At 41.4% G+C, this 22,279-nt stretch overlaps 3 protein-coding genes across 3 annotated transcripts; 2 read left to right on the plus strand and 1 right to left on the minus strand.

Annotated features, from left to right (window-relative positions):
* Positions 1-322: 322 nt before the first annotated feature.
* Positions 323-6,321, minus strand: LOC140994602 (V-type proton ATPase subunit d 1). Its single transcript, XM_073464318.1, has 8 exons — positions 6,128-6,321; positions 4,719-4,890; positions 3,520-3,698; positions 3,301-3,380; positions 2,691-2,768; positions 2,429-2,605; positions 2,167-2,244; positions 323-1,571 (listed from the first exon to the last, which is right to left on the minus strand). Exons 1-8 carry the CDS (start codon positions 6,252-6,254, stop codon positions 1,410-1,412), a joined length of 1,053 nt encoding a protein of 350 aa, XP_073320419.1. The 5' UTR covers positions 6,255-6,321; the 3' UTR covers positions 323-1,409.
* A 2,185-nt stretch (positions 6,322-8,506) lies between these two features.
* On the plus strand, positions 8,507-14,703 carry LOC140994303 (protein NLRC3-like). Its single transcript, XM_073463873.1, has 10 exons — positions 8,507-8,589; positions 8,666-8,782; positions 9,041-9,130; positions 9,288-9,357; positions 10,445-10,676; positions 10,760-12,551; positions 12,653-12,826; positions 13,144-13,317; positions 13,827-13,873; positions 14,120-14,703. Exons 1-10 carry the CDS (start codon positions 8,507-8,509, stop codon positions 14,701-14,703), a joined length of 3,363 nt encoding a protein of 1,120 aa, XP_073319974.1.
* Positions 14,704-16,945: 2,242 nt separating this feature from the next.
* LOC140994304 (hatching enzyme 1.2-like) lies at positions 16,946-21,081 on the plus strand. The gene is made up of 8 exons (XM_073463874.1): positions 16,946-16,999; positions 17,258-17,285; positions 17,380-17,430; positions 17,621-17,755; positions 19,014-19,131; positions 19,880-20,058; positions 20,246-20,327; positions 20,949-21,081. The coding sequence occupies exons 1-8, from the start codon at positions 16,946-16,948 to the stop codon at positions 21,079-21,081; spliced, it is 780 nt and encodes a 259-aa protein (XP_073319975.1).
* Positions 21,082-22,279: the final 1,198 nt, after the last annotated feature.

The following is a 22,279-nucleotide window of genomic DNA, read 5'->3' on the forward strand; positions in this document are numbered from 1 at the left end:
AGATAACAGCACCAGCTCCGCCCTTACAGAGCTGCTTGCACGGCTGTGGACTGTTTGACACTCGGATTATATTTCATATTTACGGCACAATGCTCTTGAATCCCTGTCAGACAGCTGTGGCGACATTTGCTTCCATTACAGACATTTTAATGAAGACATCGATCTGCCGGCGTTAATGTCTGCAGCAACTGGCTGACAAAGGAATTTACAACTTACAGATCATTCAGAAATCGAATCCCCTCCCTTTAGTCTTACAGTCCTACGCCTGTCACCTGTATTAACACGTCAGACCAGTTAAAATATTTCTCCAGAGCGACGTTCGTGCAGTTTAGTCTGTTTAATTTTCCGTCACATTTACAATACACATTTCACAAGTAAGAAACAGATCAAAACGGCAATAAATCAATTTTTACAGCATGAAAAAACAAAAAAATCATATAGTCATCTTTAAATATCTATATATCTTTGTATACTTTAAACATTACGTCCGTCATTTACTCAACTACCGTTTGCCTCAATCCAGTACGCTCATTTACAGAAACTTAAAGAGTTCACGCAGGAACAGGGACGGTGACGACTGGAAGTTCCTGTTCAGCGGTTTGTATTTTTTTTTTTAATATCTAACAACAATCTAGTTAAGACAGCAAATCAGATGGGGCTCACACATTTTCACTCGTTAGTTTTGGAGGGGGGGGGGGGGAACCACAGTAATGACCAGACATGCTGACAAAACCAACACTAAAACAGAAATAAATACAGGTTATATAGAACCTGGTGGAGGCTGATGATGAGCAGAGGAATGTTTTCATGAGGTTCATTAACGTTTGTTTTCACTGATTAATCCAAAACATACAGTTTGCAGAATCTCTAAGTGTTTCATGATGGTTAGTGTTTGCTGCTCGGGGAGTTCGCGGTAAACTAAATCAGGCTTCAGCTTTTCTGTCCGGGTGCCCGACGGGTTAATTCCTGCATTTATTAAATTGCAAATTCTTCTTCCGTTGTATTTCACCAGCTGACGTGTCGGGTGGGAAGGGTGTGCCGCATGAAATAAACACAATGTGCGTCAGAAGGTTTGGACAATCGGAGAAAAAGTGTTTGAAAGTCAAATGATGTCCTCCTTAACCTGGTGAGCTGATTGAATCCAGCACCAACCACCTCTGTTGGATCATGTTTTCCAGTTTAAAACTACATTTAAAGTTGATTTCATGTTTTACTTTCTGAACAAGCCTGACTGGAACTCACATTACAACAAGAAAACCAATTTACACCTACGAGTGAAGAATTTAGCATCAAACCATCAGAACCTTTAACACCGAGGTGCGACTGGAGACACATGAGACTGAATGAAATGTTGGAGGGAAGGAAAAGAAAAAGAGGAAGGTGAAGATGAAGATGAAGGAAGAGGAAGCTCAAAAGATGGGAATGTAGTTGTCGATCTTGGCGCGGTGCCGCTGGGCGATGCACTCTGCGATCCAGACGATGTTCCTGCACTCCTGCTCCTTCAGCTTGACGTAGGCGTAGAAAACACTGAAGTGGAACTGGTTGAGGAAGGCCAGCTTGTTCAGCTTCACCTGCGGGGAGGAAGAGACTGATGAGTGCATGAACACCACAAAGCTGATAATGACAGGCATACACCTAATTACCATACTGGCAGGAAACTACCTTCATTGACACACTGCAGTAAAGATATAACAAGGCAAAGAGAGACATCCTATTGTGACCCGACCATTCATCATTCTTTAGGCTGTTGTCAATCGTTCAGTCTATAAAATGTAAAACAATGACAAAGAAAAGCAGCAAATCCTCAAATTTAAGAAGCTGGAACCGGAAATTGTTTTGACACTTCTGCTTAAAAAATGACTGAAATGATTAATCGATTATCAGAATAGTTGTCTGTAATTATCTTTCGATAGACGACTTAATTAACTGAGTAATGGTTGCAGCTCTACAGTTAAGAGTTATCATATCCAATAACAGCCACAAAGTTTCTGTTACCACATCTAAACATGTACAACATGTATTTACACTTGTTTAACACACTGATTTCTTTTGAAACATTTCCAGTTCGGCCACTAAAACCACGACGGAGCCGAGTTCAGCTGTGCACAGACAGTGTGAGACTGGTCTGTTGTCAGGCGAGACTGTATGTCTGATCATGTGTGTCACCTCGTGCTCGAAGAAGCGGTCCTCCAGTGTTTTGTCGCCTGGGTTGCTGCCGGCACCCTCGAACAGCAGCTTGTACTCCTGCGGACCAGAACCAGGTTCAGACTTACTGACAGGGGGCAGTGATTATTACAACCGAGTGTTTCACACCAACGAGACAATGAAAAGAAACACCAGTTAACTGACTGGATTTGTTTTGACTTTATATTCTACGATAGATACAAGCTGTGGTGATCTGAGCAGGCCACCGGCTTTTTTGACTTACGGGATAGAAATCAGCGACGGCCTTGACCTGCTCGTAGTCATCTGCCCGGGCCAGCTGAGCAAGGCCTTCTGGGTAAAGCTTGCCGCAGTGGGGGAAGAGCTTGGCGCGGTCCTCCTTGGACAGCTCGGTGCCGAACGAGTTGATGGTGATGATGAAGGCTCTCCTGTCGGCCTCGAACTGCAGCAGAGACGGACGATCAGTGGAGCAAAAACAGGTGGCTGTCTGAGCTTTTTATTTATTCGTTACGTTTCTGGAGACTCACCTCCAGAATAGGACACATGGTGTCAGCTGTGGTTCCTCCGAGGTTGGAGCAGAACTTGTAGAAAGCCTCCAGGTAAGCCTGAAAGGAAGTGGATCAAGAAGTATTTTAGGGATAAGATGAAAACTAAGCTTGATGAAACAATATCTCCCTGGTAAATCATAATTATGAGAGAAAAAGTCATAATCATGGATAAAAGATAGAAATTATAAATCACATAATGTGACAAAAAAAAGTAATTATAAGATTAAAAAGTCATGATTATGAGACAACACATTGAAATTATTAGGTGAAAGTCGTAAACATGGGTTAAAGTCATAATTAAAATAAAGTAGTGTTATTAACTCCTGGGTCATTGTGCCACTAAAGATTATTTTAATAACAAGATTTTCTAATTCCTTTTTAAAGCTGCTCCCTTTAGGAGTCCTACACATGACCTCAGTGTTTATAAAATCCTGGCTGCAGCCCTGCATGTGAGAACACGTTCCACTTTAAAAGATGCCGATTATCTTTGTGAATCATTGTTTTCCTCCCCATGTTAAAGCTGGCTAACATTATCTAGTAAGGAGGAAGGCAGCAAAACGTCGTTCAAATTACTGTGATCATGTTTTACCTTGTAAAGTGTGTTACGGATGATTTCAATGTTCATCTCATCCAAGTCCTGCTCAGATATGCAGTCCTGGAAGAATGCAGCTGGAAAGCAAAGAGAAAGGAGGAATGTTGAATGTTGAATGTTTCTTTGGTGCCATCTTCTGTCCTGCAGGAGTCATTACTGCTCAGTTTTCACTTCTCCTGTTGTTTTTAAACAGCGAGTGTATGTGGAGGTACGCACCCAGCGGCGTGTCCACCAGGATGGCGTTGTAAAGCTCGGCGGGGGTCTGGGCGATGTTGACCGCCTCCATCTGCTCGAAGCTGCCCAGCGGGTGACACTTTGGCACCAGCTCAGAGATGGCCCGCTGGTGGAGGGTGCCGGTGATCAGCAGGATGACGTTATCGATCATATAGCTGTACCTGAAGACACAGAGCAGGTGGGGAGGAGATGTCATGACAGATTCTGCCTCTGATATCTGTCTGGTAGCAGCGTTTTTATCATTGTTAATAATGATGATGATTATTATTATATTAGATGATTACTGGGGCAGATATTCAGCATTTTGACGATGATCAGCATCCTTCCTCTATTTGTAGTCACTCAACGTCCCGCCCACAACACTTTGTGATTGGTTACATGAGTAATAGCCTATCAACACTGAATAATCAGAATCTGTAAAGTACCTAGTTACATCACTAGAGATGTGCGGATGATACTGAAGCTACTAATCAATTACTTGATTTGTCGTTACAGCTCTACAAATCATTTTAAATGGTTTTCGTCTCTGCTTTTTGTCTTCTGGGTTTGTTTATTCCATTAATGTAACTCATAAATAAAATGCTTTGAAACTAATTTATATAATATAACAAATGAATATTCACACAAGTTTCAAGTTTCTCCAAGACGTTTGTCATCGTGTACTGAAATGAGCTCAAACCAGCGGAAATCAACCGGAAAAACTTATGGTATGCTTTGTGATATCGTCATCAGTAATGTGAAGCATGTGTGACTTGATGCCAATAAAACATGAGCACTTGAATGTTGCTTTCACAAGAGATTGTTCAGATACGGAGCCAAACGTTGTGTGTCTGCAAAACCACTTTCCCTCAGCACGGTGATGGATGTACGCTGCTCGATGTTATTCTCTTTGTTAAAAGTGAGTCGAATCACCTGCTGGTTTCAAAACCACCCAGTGAAGGTCACTTTCACACATGTACATCATTGGTTCACTTATTAAATTAGGTTTCACACCAGTGATCCCAAACGTGTGAGGGTACTGCAGGTGGGCTGAAAGCAGCAAACATCGGAAAGTCTTATATCGCGTCGGTGATGGGGAGTAGAGACGCTGCTCCTTTTGCGTCGACAGGAGCCACCTGAGGTCGGTTCGAGCAGGATCCCTGAAGTTAAATATTATCTCGACACCAAAGCTTTTTGCTTACGTGATGAAGTCCATGAAGCTGGCCAGCGGCTCGTAGGACTGGTTCCTCATGTGGCGAAACTCCACCACCATCTTCTCCTTCAGCTTGTCGTCGATGACGGACACGGTGAGGGGAGAAGCCTCGTTTGCCAGGAAGCTGCCATAGTCTGTGCTCTGCAGGTGGAGCTTCAGATCTGCAGGGGAGACACGTGGACGGAGAACGTACAGGATTCACTTGGTGTGAAAGAAACCTGAAAACCAAACTACCATGTTTGCATGTTTAGCTAATTTTGTACAACTCATGTGCAGTTTATATCGGAGTTTCTTTTTCCATCCAGTTTATAACGTCCTGTATGCACTGATCATGTCTATCAACTGCCCACTGAGGACAGTAGACAGACATGATCCACCTCTAACGGTGTCAGGCACTTCTTTCCATCTGCCATTAGAAGATGTGACACATGGGAGGTTCATGCTGCAGCCCCCACCTGTGCAGGTGAAGCCTAACCAAGTAGTTTCAGTTGTTTCTGTCTCAACAACCTAAATAAACTTTGTTTTCATGACTGAATAAACAAACTGACCTTAAAGGACACAACTACCTTTTTTACTGTGTTTACATGTGGCGGACCCTGCCACCTTTCTAGCTTCAAACAGTGTTCTGGGACCTTATTTTCCTCCGAGAACAGCTTGTTTATTCACTAATGGAAAAAATACATATTTATATAATAAAACTCTCAGTTTGAATCACACAGTGTCCTTTAAGTCTTTGTTGTTACAGTTTCATTATTACTGAATGACGTGATAAACTTTGCTCATATGAGAACTTTGCATAAATACTACAACAAATACTCAAAGTACTTGATGTAAGAGGATGTCTGTCGTGTCTTATTTTTACTCTTTGATTGGAGATCTGCAGAAATAAATAAATCCACTGTGAGAAGGAGAGAAACATCTGGGAAATGGTCCACAGTACAGTGAAGCATAGCTTTAATGAGAAATACTAGTAGCTTATGACCTTTAACATGCTCTTTACTCATTTCTGCTCAGACACTAGAGAAAACAACCTCTTCATGATGTTATTTCACTTCCTCTAAAAAGCCCATCATTGATCAATGGACGACAAAACACTTCTCTGTATTAGCTTGGCATATATTAGCATGACGCTAGCTAGCTAGCTAAGACTGTCAGGCTTGATAGCAAGCTGTAAAAACCAAATATCGAATAATTTTGCGCCTTTAATTGTTCAATTTATCGACGGGAAGCTTAAGAAAGAGCACTGAATGACAACAATGCAACGCAGAGGGTTGAATAATACGATTATAAGGAGTATTGTCGTTGATATTATTCGGAGAGTGACAGCTTGTGTTAGCCGGAGGAATTAGCCCTGGCAGCTAGCTACTAGCCGTCAGCTAGCATCGGCTTTAAACTCACCTTCCAGGGTCTCACACTGCACGAGGTTTAAATAATCCGCCTGCGACAGTATTCCGGCTTTGAACCCCCTCACCAGCCCCTCCAGGTAGCCGTTGTCAACGTTGAAGTAGAGCTCGGAGAAAGGCATCCTGTCCGACCGTCAGCTCGTCTCTGCCGCAGGAGAAGCGTCCGTCCGGCTACTGAGCTAGCATCAGCTGACCGAGGCACGTGACCGCTGACCGAGGCACGTGACCGCTGACTGAGGCACGTGACCACCGCCTGATCACTCACACAGGGCGTGTGCGCGTGTGTGTGTGCGTGCATGTGTTTGACTTTTCATCGCATACGTTTGACCTTTTATCAAATAACTATGACTTTTAATTGATAATTTTAACCTTTAATTTCATATTTCTTTCTTTTAATCTCATAAATATGATGTTTTAAATGATAATTATAACTTTTAATCTTTTGTAAAAACTTTATATCTCATCATTTTTTGTTTTTTTATCTCATAATTATGAGTTTTATCTTGTAACTTTTACTTCCTGTAACATAAATATGACATTTTAACTCATGATTATGATATTTATATGATTTTATATGGTTTTATATGATAGTTTTTACCTTTCATCGCATAAGTTTGACCTTTTATCAAATAACTATGACTTTTAATTGATAATTTTAACCTTTAATTTCATATTTTTTTATTTTTATCTCATAAATATGATGTTTTAAATGATAATTATAACTTTTATCTTTTTTAAAACTTTATATCTCATCATTTTTTGTTTTTTGAGTTTTATCTTGTAACTTTTACTTCCTGTAACATAAATATGACATTTTAACTCATGATTATGATATATATGGTTTTATATGATAGTTTTTACCTTTCATCGCATAAGTTTGACCTTTAACTCATCATTTTGATAAATGATGAGTTACATATGACTTTTTGTCACATAGCTTTTACTTCTTATCACATAAATATGACATTTTATCTCATAGTTACGACTTTCATGTCATAATTTTTACTTTTATCTATAATTTTGTCCTACCTAATAATTTTTTACATAATTACGACTAACCATTAGTCTCTTTTTTTCACAAAGCTTAGTTCCCATCTTTTTCTTTCCGTACAGACAAAGAAAGTCTGACCGGTCTGACTAGCTTCAAGCTTTAAATTCAAAACATATGAGTTTTGTTTTTTAAATATGGACCTTAAAAGTAGCAGTGCCATTAAATTAGGATTGCAGGAAGTACATGTTACTCCTCACCTGTAACTTCAAGGAAATGTGCTGCAAGGAAAAGACATGTCAGTCAGCCAGTAATAATGATGTTATCTTTCAAAACAACTTTATAAAGTGCTTCACATGGAGAAAAAACAATTCAGCAACATAAATAGATCAGAAATAGACAAGTGCAGAGAATGAACAACAATGAAATAACATTCAAAGTAAACAAATAAAACAGGTGTATTAGGTAAAATGGCTAAACCTGTGGAGCGATTGTAAGAATTCAAAACAAATGAGTGTGTTATCACGTGACTTGGCAGTAAGAGCATAACTCTGAGGAAGAGGTCAGGTGTTTACTGGTTTTCACTGACAGGTAACTGCAGGTCAACAATTCACTGCAAGTGAGGAATGTTCCCGACTGACTTCAGGTCCAGTTGCTATTTTTAGAAATGAAATTAATCCTAACTACAAATCTTAAGAGTAAAATAAACTACTTTTAGTTTTGACACTTTATATTTGATACACACCATAATACAGCAGCTCTGTGATAAATAAATAAAGGTTATAATCTTCAGTTGTTGGTTTAAATGTAGCGTTGATTCTACTTTGTGGTCATTTTGGAGGCTGCTGTGTTGTTGTAAACTAAAAGAAGTCTAATGTGTCGTCTCGTAAGCAACAATCTGCGTGAAAGTCTGCGAGAAATAAACAATTTTATTTATTGATTATTAAGAGTTGAACTCTTTAAAACCTGATCTGCTTCATGAGGACAGCGTGGGTTATTGTTGTCTCCTCATAAATACAGTGGTGTGAATTTTTGCACACATCTACAGCAGCACAGGATGAGGTTAATTACCACGTGATCATGTGATCCGGTGCACATTTGTGCCCCGGCACTGGTCGGACTGGTTTGTGGAGGATATAACAGATATAAATCTCATGCACGCACACACTCAGGAGCAGACGGAGGCTGAGGAGAGTGTGTTTTCATGACTCTCTACAGTGTTTTTTAATTGGACAAGTTCATTTGAGTTTGGCAGGTAAGACTCCTCACCTTTAAGTTCATTGTTTGTTAAACTGCTGATGGAGATGATCGGACCCTTTGAGGTGAAATGTCTTTTGATGGAGTTTGTACTGTGACTCATCAGTGCAGCTTGTTTCTGTTTCCAGTATGAACGTGTCGGAGGAGGACGGGGTCTTCACCTCCGAGGTCACTCTGTCTGTGAAACACGACAGTCGGATCAGAGATAAGAGGTAAGACAGACGTCGTCTCGGACTCTTTATGACCGTTCATCGTCATTAAAATCCACTTCATGTGTTTATGTTGAAGCCCGGTGAGGCAGCAGACACCAGACTCACCTGCGCCCACCTGTGTGTCCATGAGGAGTGAGCGGTCTATGTTTGAGCCCATTGACTTCAAGGATGGAGGCCAGTCTGATGAACACAAGTGAGCAGGGCAACACAACACACACAGACACTTCTGATTCAGCTCCCTTGTTTTATAAAGAACAATAGATTTATTATAGATTATTTCTGGCTTCCAACAGAGTTTACGATCTGTAATCTCTCCCAGAAGATTTGTTTCATTTATTCTTTTCAATTTCAACTGAGAATCTGATTTTGTGTGTTGTCTGGTCGTCCTCTACAGTCACAAGTTATTAATCAAAGCAGAGGTTCATTCATATTTCTTTGTTCTGCGTGGCAGCTCAGTGAACCAGGAGCAAACCAGCTGTGTGTCCATGAGGAGCGAGTGGTCCAAAGACGAGACCATTTGGTTCGAGGCTGAAGAGCTGACGTGAGAATATTAAGCACAAGTGTGTAATTGTATGAATCCATTGACCTGCAGCTGATCTGTATGTTTGTGCCGTTGTGCTGTTTTCCTCTGTGTGTGTGTGTGTGTGTGTGTGTGTGTGTGTGTGACACCTCATGCCTTCTAGCTGTCGAGGTCACAGGAGGAGGTCAGAGGCTGTCAGTAATCGACCTGCCCAGCGGCTTCACACGAACCTGGACTCCACTTTCACGGTGTGTAACTTTTTACTGCATCATGTGCAAAAGTTAAATTTGGTGTTATAAAATTAAAACGTATCTTGAATTTGGTTTTTAAAAATGAATGCTGAGTGTGAATTTAAGTTTTAAACACTTTCAACTTTCTGTGCTCGTCTCGTTTTTTACACTCACTTAAAGCCTTTCTTAAGTTCTTCCCTCTGGAAAGTCCCGAACATTCAAACCAGTTCGATTACATTTGAAGACAATGACGGTCTTTTACTGTTCATGTATTGGCTGAGCTCCCAGTGGCTTCACTGTCATCGATGGGATTTTTTTCTGCCACATGAGGAAGCAGCTGTATCTAGTCTCCGTCAGCTGAAAAACAACAGCAGGTGAAGCGTCTGTGGTCAGAGAAACACTTCCTGTTCAACCTGTTAAAGATGATGTTTTTTAGCCACTTTGTGCAAAATACAGATTCACATTCATCACCTGTTTTTGATCAGGGTCTTTTATATTTTCCAAATAAATCACAAAAACAAAAATACAACTTGAAAGAAGGACAGTTAAATCAAGTTCCTCTCCAACCCCCCTGTTCCCCAGGTACTGTCAGGTACATGAAATACACCTGTATAAGCACACTCGTAGAGATAAGTTCACAGGTCATCATTAGGGGTGTCGCGATGTCCCGGTATTGACGATAGCCATGAGATTAATCAACTACCACAGTGTGTGGCTACGTCTGCCAGGCAAAATCATGTTTGGAGGAGATGACAGACGAGAGCAAGACACACATAATAATAATCTTTTAAATAGACAAACATCGTACTGTATGTGTAGTTTATGGCACAACTCAAGCAGGATCTCCATTGAAACGATGAGCTGAAAGATGCTATAAAGCTTTGTACAACTGAGGGGAACTCCAGAATCAACATCTATTCAGAGGTGTTATTTAAAATGCTCTGTAAAGGTGCAAAAAGTAGCAGTTCTGGATGAAGATAATTTATTGTTGAGACTCCCAGGTTGTCAAAAACTACCAAACCAAAGTGTCAGTATTTGACGACCTGGGAATGAGACTCAACAATACATTATCTTACACACTGTACCTTTGTCTTCACTGTTCTAGCTGCTTGAAGAGAACATTGTGACTTTTGTGAAGAACGAGCTGAAGAAGTTAAAGAAAGTTCTGGGTCCAGAATATCCAGAAAGAAGCTCAGAGAAGCTGAGAGAAGAGGAGGAAGGTGTGGGAGGTGAAGAAGACGAGCAGAGCAGCAGCAGCAGAGATGCATTTCTGAAGATCACACTGAACTTCCTGAGGAGGATGAAGAGGGAGCAGCTGGCTGACTCTCTGGAGAGCAGTAAGATGCTTTTAAGATTTGATTTGATTTGATTTCCCATGTTTACCTCAACGTCCATTGACTGACATTATCTGTGGTTGCAGAAACTCACGCTGCAAATTGCCAACGTAAACTGAAGTCGAACCTGAAGAAGAAGTTTCAGTGTTTGTTCGAGGGGATCGCCGAAGCAGGAAACCCAACACATCTGAACCGGATCTACACGGAGCTCTACATCACACAGGGAGAGAGTAGAGAAGTCGATGAGCATGAGGTCAGACGGATAGAAGCAGCATCACGAAAACCGGCAACTCCAGAAACAACAATCAGATGTGAGGATCTATTCAAACCTTTACCTGACAGAGATGAACCAGCCAGAACTCTGGTGACGAAGGGAGTGGCTGGCATCGGGAAAACAGTCTTAACTCAGAAGTTCATCCTGGACTGGGCTGAAGACAAAGCCAACCACGACTTACAGTTCATCTTTCCATTCTCTTTCCGAGAGCTCAATCTGCTGAGAGAGAAGAAGTACAGCTTGGTGGAGCTTCTTCATGGCGTCTTCACTGAAACTAAAGAAGCAGGAATCTGCAGGTTTGAGGAGTTCCAGGTTTTGTTCATCTTTGACGGTCTGGACGAGTGTCGACTTCCTCTGGACTTCAACAACACTGAGATCCTGACGGATGTTACAGAGTCGACTTCAGTCGAAGTGCTGCTGACTAACCTCATCAGAGGGAAACTGCTTCCCTCTGCTCTTCTCTGGATCACCACACGACCTGCGGCAGCCAATCAGATCCCTCCTGAATGCGTTGAGATGGTGACAGAAGTGAGAGGGTTCACTGACCCACAGAAGGAGGAGTACTTCAGGAAGAGGTTCAGAGATGAGGAGCAGGCCAGCAGAATCATCTCCCACATCGAGACGTCACGAAGCCTCCACATCATGTGCCACATCCCGGTCTTCTGCTGGATCACTGCTGCAGTTCTGAAGCACGTGTTGAAAACCAGAGAGGGAGAAGAGCTGCCCAAGACCCTGACTGAGATGTACATCCACTTCCTGCTGGTTCAGACCAAACAGAGGAATGTTAAGTATCACAGCAGTGCGGTGACAGATCCGGTCTGGACCAAAGAGGCCACGAAGACCATTCTGACTCTGGGAAAACTGGCTTTTGAGCAGCTGGAGAAAGGAAACCTGATCTTCTATGAAGCAGACCTGAGAGAGTGCGGCATTGACATCAAAGCTGCATCAGTTTACTCCGGACTGTTCACAGAGATCTTCAAAGATGAGCATGCACTGAACCAAGAAAAGATGTACTGCTTTGTTCATCTGAGCATTCAGGAGTTTCTGGCTGCGCTCTATGTCTTCCTGACGTTCGCCAACACCGGTGTCGATCTGCTGAGAGGAGGCCGGACCATCTCTGTGCCTTTACAGCACAAATCTAACTTTAAACACCTCTACCAGAGGGCAGTGGACAAGTCTTTACAGAGTCCAAATGGACACCTAGACTTGTTCGTCCGCTTCCTCCTGGGTCTTTCACTGGAGACCAATCAGACTCTCCTCCGAGGCCTGCTGATAAAGACAGGAAGTGCACCTCAGGCCAACAAGAAGCTGGTGCAGTACATCAAGAAGAAGATCAGCGACAGTCCTTCTCCAGAGAGAAGCATCAATCTGTTCCACTGTCTGAATGAGCTCAATGACAACTCTCTAGTGGAGGAGATCCAACATTACCTGACATCAGGAAGCTTCGTTGAAAACACACCGTCTCCCTCTCAGTGGTCAGCGCTCGTCTTCATTCTACTGTCGTCGCAAAAAGATCTCGACGAGTTCGACCTGAAGAAATTCTCTGCTTCAGAGGAGGGACTTCTTCGGCTGCTGCCAGTGGTCAAAGCATCCAAAACAGCTCTGTGGGTGTACAGATACATGAAGGCATAAATAGGTCAAAGATAATAATCATTTCTATGTCAGACACCAGAAACATTTCACGATCAAACTTTCTCTTCTTCAGGTTGAGCGGCTGCGACCTCTCATGGAGAAGCTGTGAAGCTCTGGTCTCAGTTTTCACATCGAAGAACTCCAGTCTGAGAGAACTGGACCTGAGTTACAATGACCTGCTCGATACAGGAGCAATGCTGCTGTCAAATGGACTCAAGAGTCCTCACTGTCGACTGAAGATACTCAGGTCAGTATTTTTACCGTGCAGGATGTTTTATCTTAGTAAATGTGTGTTGACCTCCTCCTGCCTCCTGTATGTTCCAGCAAGTCACGAAACACAAACCCCACAGCTCTGGCTAAATGAGTTAATTAGCAGACAAGTCAGTGTTTTAGTGAGCTGGAGGAGACATGATTTAATCCTGCGCGGTATTATAGAGAGCCCAAGTCACGCCTCTTCCAGTGGACCTCATAGGACCTTATTTTGGAAAAAAATTGTACCATGGTCCTGGAGCAACATTAATTATCATTATCAACACCAACACAGCTCTGTGTATGTGTCTGCAGGCTGTCAGGCTGTCTGATCACAGAGGAAGGCTGTTCTTTGCTGGCTTCTGCTCTGAACGCCAACCCCTCTCATCTGAGAGAGCTGGACCTGAGCTTCAATCACCCAGGAGAGTCAGGAGTGAAGCTGCTGTCCACTGGACTCAACGGTCCACACTGGAAGCTGGAAACCCTCAGGTACTGTAGATTATTGTACAGATGCGAGCCAGTGGGTAAAATGAGCCACCCTTCTGTATCTAGGCAACCATAAATAAACGTAGTAATTTGACCACTAATTCGGGAAGTACACATCACATTACTCAATTAATGTTGGATTGAAGCAAATGGAGAGGTTGGTGAGTAAACCAGAGCAAAAAAGTGTGTACTGTCATGCCAAGTAAATTCAAATAGTTTCTAATAAGATAGATATGTTTTGAACATAATTACATGTTAAAGGGGCATTATGTAGTTTTGGAGAAGAAATTCAAAGTCAGAATTGTTATATTTACAACTTGAATGAGGTAATAATACAAACATATACATCATAACTATATAACTTGTTTTCATTTCCATGGGTACACAACAACCTGAGGTATATATAGTAGCTATTATTTGAGACAAATACACTTTTATTTTGCAGTAAAATAATCAAATGTAAATAGTGTTAGTGTTTGTGTTCATTTCTAAATTTCCTACTTCCTCCACAGGATTGATCATTGCGGAGAGTGTCGACTGAAACCGCCACCCCTCAGGTGTAAGTTAAACTTTTCTAGTGTCACTGATCAGATTATAGAAGAAGAATTTTTATTTGATCACATATCAAACAATGAACAACTGGTACTCTGCATTTAACCCATCCCGAGGGAGCAGTGGGCAACGTACATAAATAAGATCAGTCTCTTAAAATGAACAAGTCACAGAAGCAATCACCAAAAATAGACAACATACAGAACATGATGATCAGATCTGCTGTTATATTGTCTTTTGTTTCCTCCATCAGATTTCTGTCAGCTTTCTCTGGACCCGAACACAGCAGGCAGAAACCTCTCACTGTCTCGTGACAGCAGACAGGTGATGGTGGTTAAAGAGAAGCAGCCGTATCCTGATCATCCAGAGAGATTTGACTGCTGGAAGCAGCTGCTGTGTAGTGAAGGTCTGACTGGACGCTGTTACTGGGAGGTAAGCTGGGAGGGAAGAGCTAATATAGGAGTGACTTACAGAGGAATCACGAGGAAGGGAGACGGGGATGACTGCTGTGTCGGATGGAACGACCAGTCCTGGAGTCTGATCTGCTCAGCTCAGGGTTTCACCGCCTGGCACAATAACACACCAACAGATGTAGACGTACCTCCATCCTCTGACTCTAACAGGGTAGCAGTGTATCTGGACTGGCCTGCCGGCACTGTGTCCTTCTACTGTCTGCCTTCCATCGTCTCCTCAATCAAACGGATCCACCTCCACACCTTCCAGTCCACATTCACCGAACCCCTCTACCCTGTGTTTGGGTTCGGACGAATGTGTGGGTTCGGGGCTGACTCTCCGTCGTTACCATCCTCAGTTTATCTGACACAGGTCGATGAGTGAATGTTGTCTCTGTGCAGAACAGTGGAGCCTGCAGTGCTTTAAAACAGGCCCATGATGCCGCAAGAGTAAATCTTATTAAAAGTCAATTTTTAATAACAGTTCACCACATAAAAAATGTAAAACCATGTTTATATGTCATACATGCATTAATGGGTGTTTTAATGGCAGCCCTGAGGGTCAAGTGAGAAAAAACATGCTTCTTTTATGTGTGAAACCATTTTATTTTTGTCATAAAAAATAAATATTTTCAGTAAAGAAATGTTTTAATGTGTGAAACTGAGTTCCTCTTTTTCCCCAAGAGGAATTTTTTCTTCTTTATAAAGCTAAGTGTTTGTTCTTGCAATACTCATGTTCATATATTCTGGGATTTTTAATGAAGAAGAAGGTTAAAAGTCATTTTAAAGTCTGTGTGCAGCTGGACGCCGACTGTGGTGCTGCTGCTTTACATCATGACCAAGTGAAAACCCTTTTTTTTTTCCCAGAGAGGGATTTATTTTTTCTTTTTAAGGCTCAATTTTCCACAAGAGGCTGAAGTTCACCACTACCCCGTATCTTAAATAGGACGATAATTGTCCTTCCAGGTGAGTTTTAATTTCTCTCTGCACTCAAAATGAATATTAAAAAAACCAACAACGGCCACTTAGCGTTTTCTTTAAGTTACATAATGGACGTCAAACTTGAATTCCTCCTCCAGCGTTTTTCTTTTTGTGTCTACAGCTGAATGTTTGAGCTGTCACGTTCACATTCATCTAGAAACTCCTGTGTCAGACTTAAAACCTTTCTGTTTTGCATTAGAACCAAACTGATGAGTGACAGGTGTGTTCAAGTGACAGAAATTCCCAACCTGCATATTTCTGTCCGACAGCCTGATCTGAATGTCCGTTGGTTGAACTACAGCAAGTGACACAAGAATGTGTTTCTTGGTGAACAAGTTCTGGTTGTTTAACACCTTTAACACTTGGAGACATTGGCTTTGCTTCCTCATTGTTTGTGGACCTACAGTTCAAATCAGTATCAAGTTCCCATGAAGTCAAAACTGCTGAAAAAGTATTTTCTTCACGTGTCTTGCTCCATATCTCACCTATACCCCATCCTTGCTTATGACGCTGCCATGGAGGTGTTAAAAGTTTGTTTGAGTATGAAGTCGACAGGTGGCCAATCCTTACATATTGCACCTTTAAGTGCAGTAGCAAAGTATTTGTACTTCATTACTTCCCAACTCTGTGTACCGCCACCTATTTTTCTAACATTGTTTATGTAAAGTCATGTGAGACTTGACGTCAATTAACTTTTATTAATTGTAAAAATAAGTTGCAAATCTATATCTATGTTTGAATATTTTGTATTTCAAATTTGTTAATTTAATTTCACGCCCTCTCACAGGAAGCTTTATAAGTGTTTCATGTTTTCACCAAAGAAGAATAAAGTTTCATTACGTCACTGAATCTTGTCTTTGGCGTCAGACTGTGGTGTCAGTTGTATTGAAGTCTATGGGAGATGCTTGGAGAAACACATTTAAACCCAACATAACCGAACTTAAGAGCGTAAGATAACTACTGATTTCTTTATCGACACGTTGTTCGTCCCTCGATTTGTTTGTGAAGGCTCCTGTTTGCAGATTAATTGCAGTCTCATCAGTGATTTTTGGTCGTACCTGCCCGCTTGATCACAATATTATCATTTTCTGGATGCATTTCCTCATCAGAAGTCACGCGATGCAGATATGTTTGGTTTTACTGTGTTTCTCCATGCATGCAGTTACGTAATGACCCTCCCTTCTTGTTTAGGTTCCTTGGTTTCCACCCAAACCACTTCTTTGTTAAAGGGAACAACAAGCCATTAGTTAGTTTGTCACCTGAAAAATTACTCAACCATTCATGCAAATTCCTCCGTCTGAAGGCGATCAACTGAAGTGTTGACTGATGACTGCTGACAGGCTTTAAGCTGCTGAGTTAATCAATCCTTAATTCTTCTGAAGCAGCGTCACATTGTTTCACAACGTATTTGACTGACAGCTGAGCTCGTCAGATATGGTGCAACCTCAGACACGCCCTGTGTGAGAAGCCTATATAGAGTGAGGAGCCGAGCACCTGCTGCATCGAGCATCAGAGGCCAGGTACGACAGGTAAACTCTGCTCATCTTACCTTCATAATTTATATATGCACATCCTTAACAACCACACTCTGCTCAGATTTTCACTGTATTTTCAGATTTGTAGTTCAGCTGGAGAGGACCACCGTCATGACTCCAGTTTTCATTTTCCTCCTCTTCCTCTCACTGACTGTCGTTCCTCCGGTAAGTCTGAATCTTTCAACACTTAAACAACGATGTTAAAGACTTCTGTCCTTTGAAAACCCTATTTCTAAGATAGTGATAGTGAGGGAAAAACTTATGAACTTGATGACAATGCACTTCTTTTCAAGGATTTAAGGATCTTTTTTATGTCTACGAATGAAATATGAGATTTAAAACACATTTCTTTAGTTATCTGATTTCCACTTAACAGAATTAACTGAAGAAAACACGATTTAAAAATGTGCCGCTGTGTTACAGGGTGCAACTGATGATGGAGATCAAACAGGTGAGTTGAAAAATTAAGAATTCTTGAAATATTCAAGTAAAATTTGATCTTTTCTTTTCCCCTGATATCCTCTGTTTTCTCTGTTTGCTGACAGACTCCTCTGCAGACGTCTCTGAAGTCATCGCGAGAGCTAATGCAGGCATAAGTAAGACAGTTTCATATAATCTAACTCTGCTGGCTAAAAATGTAAATACATCAGGGCAAAATTTGCTGTTTTAGCTCGTAAAGTGTGATAGCTCTCTTTCTCACATATTTGATAATGATAAATAAACTAATGGATGAATTAATTAACAATGAAAAAATGCGTCTGTGTCTGTTTATTCGTTCCTCTGCAGCTTCTTCGAGACTGATGCACGGAGACATCAGGCAAAATCTGGACAGGAATGCAGATCCCTGCACCGCCAAGGGCTGCAAGTGGCCTAAACGAGGACGCTATGTCTACGTGCCCGTCTCTATCTCCACCAGATACAGTAAGCTGCTGTAAACCAAAAGTAACATTAAAAACAAGCTGCTTTCAGTAGTATGCAGAAATAAAGTCTCAACATCGTCAACATCGTTCGTTAAAAAAGTAATTTCAGAGTCAGACAAAATGAAGAGAGCCACTCCTCTCCAGCAGCCTCCTGTCCTCGCTGCACTTGAAAATTGTTATATAAATTAAATACATATCAGCATGGGAATGGATAGAGGAGAATATCTGTGCTCCGGTGATGTAAGAGCGATGTTAATGGGACAGTCTGAACCTTAGTGATAGATTATTATTCTTTGTCTTCCCTCTGTGTTGGGCATAATCTTGCTCGAAAGTCACCAAGATGCTTTGGGGGATTTCTGAATTTATATTTCTTCAGTGATTTCTTAGCGGATTCATGGAAAATCTAAATCACGCAGCGTCTTATTAATATGTGCATCATGTCCGTGTGTTTACATTTTGTAGTAAAGTGACTTTTTGAAGTAAATGCAACAATTCGACACTAAGGAGTTTTTAAAGTACCTGCATTACCTCCGTGAGCAGTACTAGCCATCGGCTTGTCGGTTCCAAGGTCTCCTGTGTTCAAGTTGTACCTGTTTTGCACGAGCCTGCAGGACAAAAGAGACAAGGACAAAGAAAATGTCACCATGCATTTTTGTCGTTGCTCATGCCAAATGTCAAGAGCGCTCGGAACATTTACACCTGCAGGGTGAATGACGGTGCAACTTGAAACCGGAGGGGAGTAGACGCTGTCCATGGTGCTGAAGGAGTCACAACAACTGAAGTATCCCATCCAGATGTCCTAAGTGATTCAAACAAACCCAGTTGGCAGTTTGTTGGTTAAAACTACTGCAGTGTAACACAACAGCCTTGCAAAAAGCCTTGACAAAGTTTCATGAGTTCTTATACATGTTTACGCCCTCAAAAAAGCGATTTATTTAGGCGTAGAAAGTAAGAATAATAATTCCTTGAAATTCCAGAGGGGAAAAAAGGCTCACTAGCGCCCTCTAAGACACAGCACCTTGGACTACTTTCACTGACAGATTTCTGTCTCTTTTCTCCCATTAAGGCCTCCAGAACTGGTTTTATCTGCATCATAAAATACATTTTTATGGAATAATGAAATAAAGATGATAGCTGAAAACTTTTATTTTGTGAGCATGAAGGATCCGAGAGTGATTTATAAATCTGAAATACATTTTACCAATTTGAAGAAAGTGTTAATAAGAGACGGAGATAAGCTTGTTTTTTCGTGTCTTCAGGCAGAAGCGAGCGCAACATCATCATCAGAGGCCTGCTGACCTTCCACAAATCCACCTGCATTCGCTTTGTGTGGAGGCGCTGGCACAGGAACTACCTCTACTTTTTCTCTGGAAATGGGTAGGAACACACACACACACACACACACACACACACACACACAGTGCACCTATGCTAACATGTAAAGACAGGACTGGCACTCACACACTCTTTCTCTTATTGAAACTTAATTTTTTTTAATCCATTTTAACAAGCTCATCTACATCTGCACCCATTTTTTGGTCTGCTGTATGTTTCCTTGTCATCTTGCATTCTGTCAGTGTTGTAAGAAGCACTCAGATCCTTTATTTAATATATATATGTACCATTATAACAATGTAAAAATGCTCCATTACAAGTGTAAAGTCCTTCATTGAAAATTCTACTTAAGTAAAAGTATTATCAACAAAACTTTTTACAGTATTTTACTGTTGTAGCTTGTTTTAACTCCTCAGTGGTTCACAGTCAAGGGCTCGGGCTCCTCCAAAAGGTCACAAGATAAATCCATGAAGTGATTAACGGGACAATGAAGAGAAACTTCAGTTTCACGAATCATTCTCTCTAATCTTTAATATATTTTGTGTACATACTCAACTCATACATAAACAGCATTGCCAGATGTACAATAATTATCATATTTGTACAATTTTTCTGTCCTCTGTACAATGTTCTGATCAAAAAAGCCAAAAATGCTATAATTATAATTATTATGTTATGTAATTATAATTTGACCATTTTGAGACACTTCAAAAGCCTCCAGAGGCCAGAAATGCATCAACAATACCTGTTTGATTCAAATGATTTCACCATGCATGCGTCTTTGTGTCAGGTGTTGGTCCTACCTCGGCCGTCAGAGGCGTGGACAATACGTCTCCCTGATGAAAAACGGTTGTTTGTACATGGGCACGGTGCAGCATGAGGTTCTTCACGCTCTGGGCTTCCACCACGAGCAAGTCCGCTCCGACAGAGACGACTCTGTCTCCATCCTCACCCAGAACATTCAGCCAGGTCAGCTCACCCACAAAAACCTTCATTTCCCAGTCCTGGTTCATGTTTTGTACATCAATGGGAACAATTCAGGGTTGAGCAACTACCTGACCATCCTGTGCATGTTAGCTAGCAAGGCTAGCTTTTAAATCTTCATCTGTTCGGTCCCTCAGCCAAATAATTTGCTGTGTTCTCTCCTCCTGTGCAGGAAAGGAATCCAACTTTGTGAAGGTGCAGACTAACAACTTGGATACTCCCTATGACTTCAACTCCGTCATGCATTACAGCAAGTGAGTGAATGTGTGATTGCATACATAAAAATAATAATGATAACAATTTGTGTATAGCACCTTTTAGGGCTTCGTTACAAAGTGCTTCACAGTAGCAATTAAAACAGAATCTGATAAGCCTGGTCGCCTCTGGCTTTCAAATTAAAATCAGGGTTATACAGTGATCAGCCACAACATTAAACCCCTGACAGGTGAAGTGGAAAGTGAATCAATCATCGAGTATCATATCAAAGTTTGGGTCCTGGCATTCATGTGGATGCCATTTGACATGCACCCACCCAAACACAGATGTGGACCTTGTATACAGCGTGGCCTCGGTACGCTATGTGCCCTGACAAACTGCTCGGGAACGGCCCAGCGAATATGACAAAGAGCCTGAGGCATTGACCCGGCCCAGAAATTCCCTAGATCCCAATCGGAACAAGTCCGATCCATGGAGGTCCATCCCTTCACCCACAGGAGGACCCACTACAAATGTCCCATTGCCAGACATCACAGGACTCCCTCAGAGGTCTTATGACCATGTCCTGACGAGTCACAGCTGATCGGTGTGTGCCAGTGTGTGCTTGTGTTTTTGTGTATAAAGCTCTACATACCAAAAATGTTGTTTGTGTCCTCAAGATACGCCTTCTCCAAAAACGGCCAGCCAACCATCATCGCTAGAAGCAATCCGAACCTGAACTTCGGACGCGCCACTGACATGAGCCAGAATGACATTGACCGTGTCAACGAGCTGTACAAATGCTGTGAGTGACATATTAATGCTAAATTATATAGAGATCAGACAGCAGATACACTCTGAGTTACCACATAACAGCAGCACAGTAGAACAAGGAAAACACAGGGTTAAAAAAATTATATATCTGAGATTATTAACAATAAATCAGAATCTGTTTTTTTTTTTTTCAAACAGGAAAGGGTTCGACCTCCAGATGCTTCAAGTCTCGGCTTGTGATGATTACACCGAAGACGTACATGTCGTACTGCAAGAATATTACCTCAAAACACACTTGTCTTGGATAAATAATCTGCGTACATGTTCCTATTTGATATAAAGATCTGAAATCCTGCCACTGTTTTTCGTTAGCTTCTGTTTACATTTTAAACTGGCAACAGATACTTTTCTTGCTTTAACGTATCCTTATGAAGTAAATGAATAATGTAGATATAGAACAATGACGCATCTTTGTTTAGTTTGATTACTTTTAACCCTCTCTTCTACTATGCTATTTTGTCTTCCACTGGACATGAAATCTCCTGGGAAAATGAAGGTTGACGGGTGATTAAATGGATGAGTAAACTCGTGTTTTGTCCTGTGTTGTTAATAGTTGTAACCCTGAGAAAAAAAAACAGAAAATACCTGGTTGAAAAAGTAAAAGTTGAAAAAATCTGGTGCGGACTGCCTCAAAACGATTATTTTGTTAGCTTCATTATCTGCAGCTCCAGTCCGACTTTGACTTTGGCTAAAACATTACCATAAAATATATACAGCTTGTCAAAAAGACTCATGAAGGAAACACTGAGAAATACATTTTGGAACAGAGGCTAGTTGGGAACTGCAGGGCAACCTGCTGGAGGCCGATGGTATTGCATCTCTTTCTGCTGTGGTCAGACATAGTAGTACTTCACTTCATGCACGTAACGTTGCAGAGAAGAGACGGGGACTCTGACTGTCTCCTGGAAGCTATGGTGACAGGCAAGCGAACAAAATGCACTGTCACCTTGAATAAAACTTGTGGATTTCTCTGGGTTTAAACATTCCCTCTCAGGCCGGCTCTGAACCATCTGCACACGGACGAACAGGCTGAGAAACAGCTTAGTGTGCAATAACAGTGCAGTAACTGTCAATGTGCAATAACTTTTGCACTATTTATTACATATAGAATATTGTATTGGTTACCTATCTATTGTAAAAAACAACAACATTTGGGATAATGTTAGTACACTACTCA

This window comes from Pagrus major, chromosome 4 (genome assembly GCF_040436345.1).
Source record: "Pagrus major chromosome 4, Pma_NU_1.0".
NCBI lineage: Eukaryota > Metazoa > Chordata > Actinopteri > Spariformes > Sparidae > Pagrus > Pagrus major.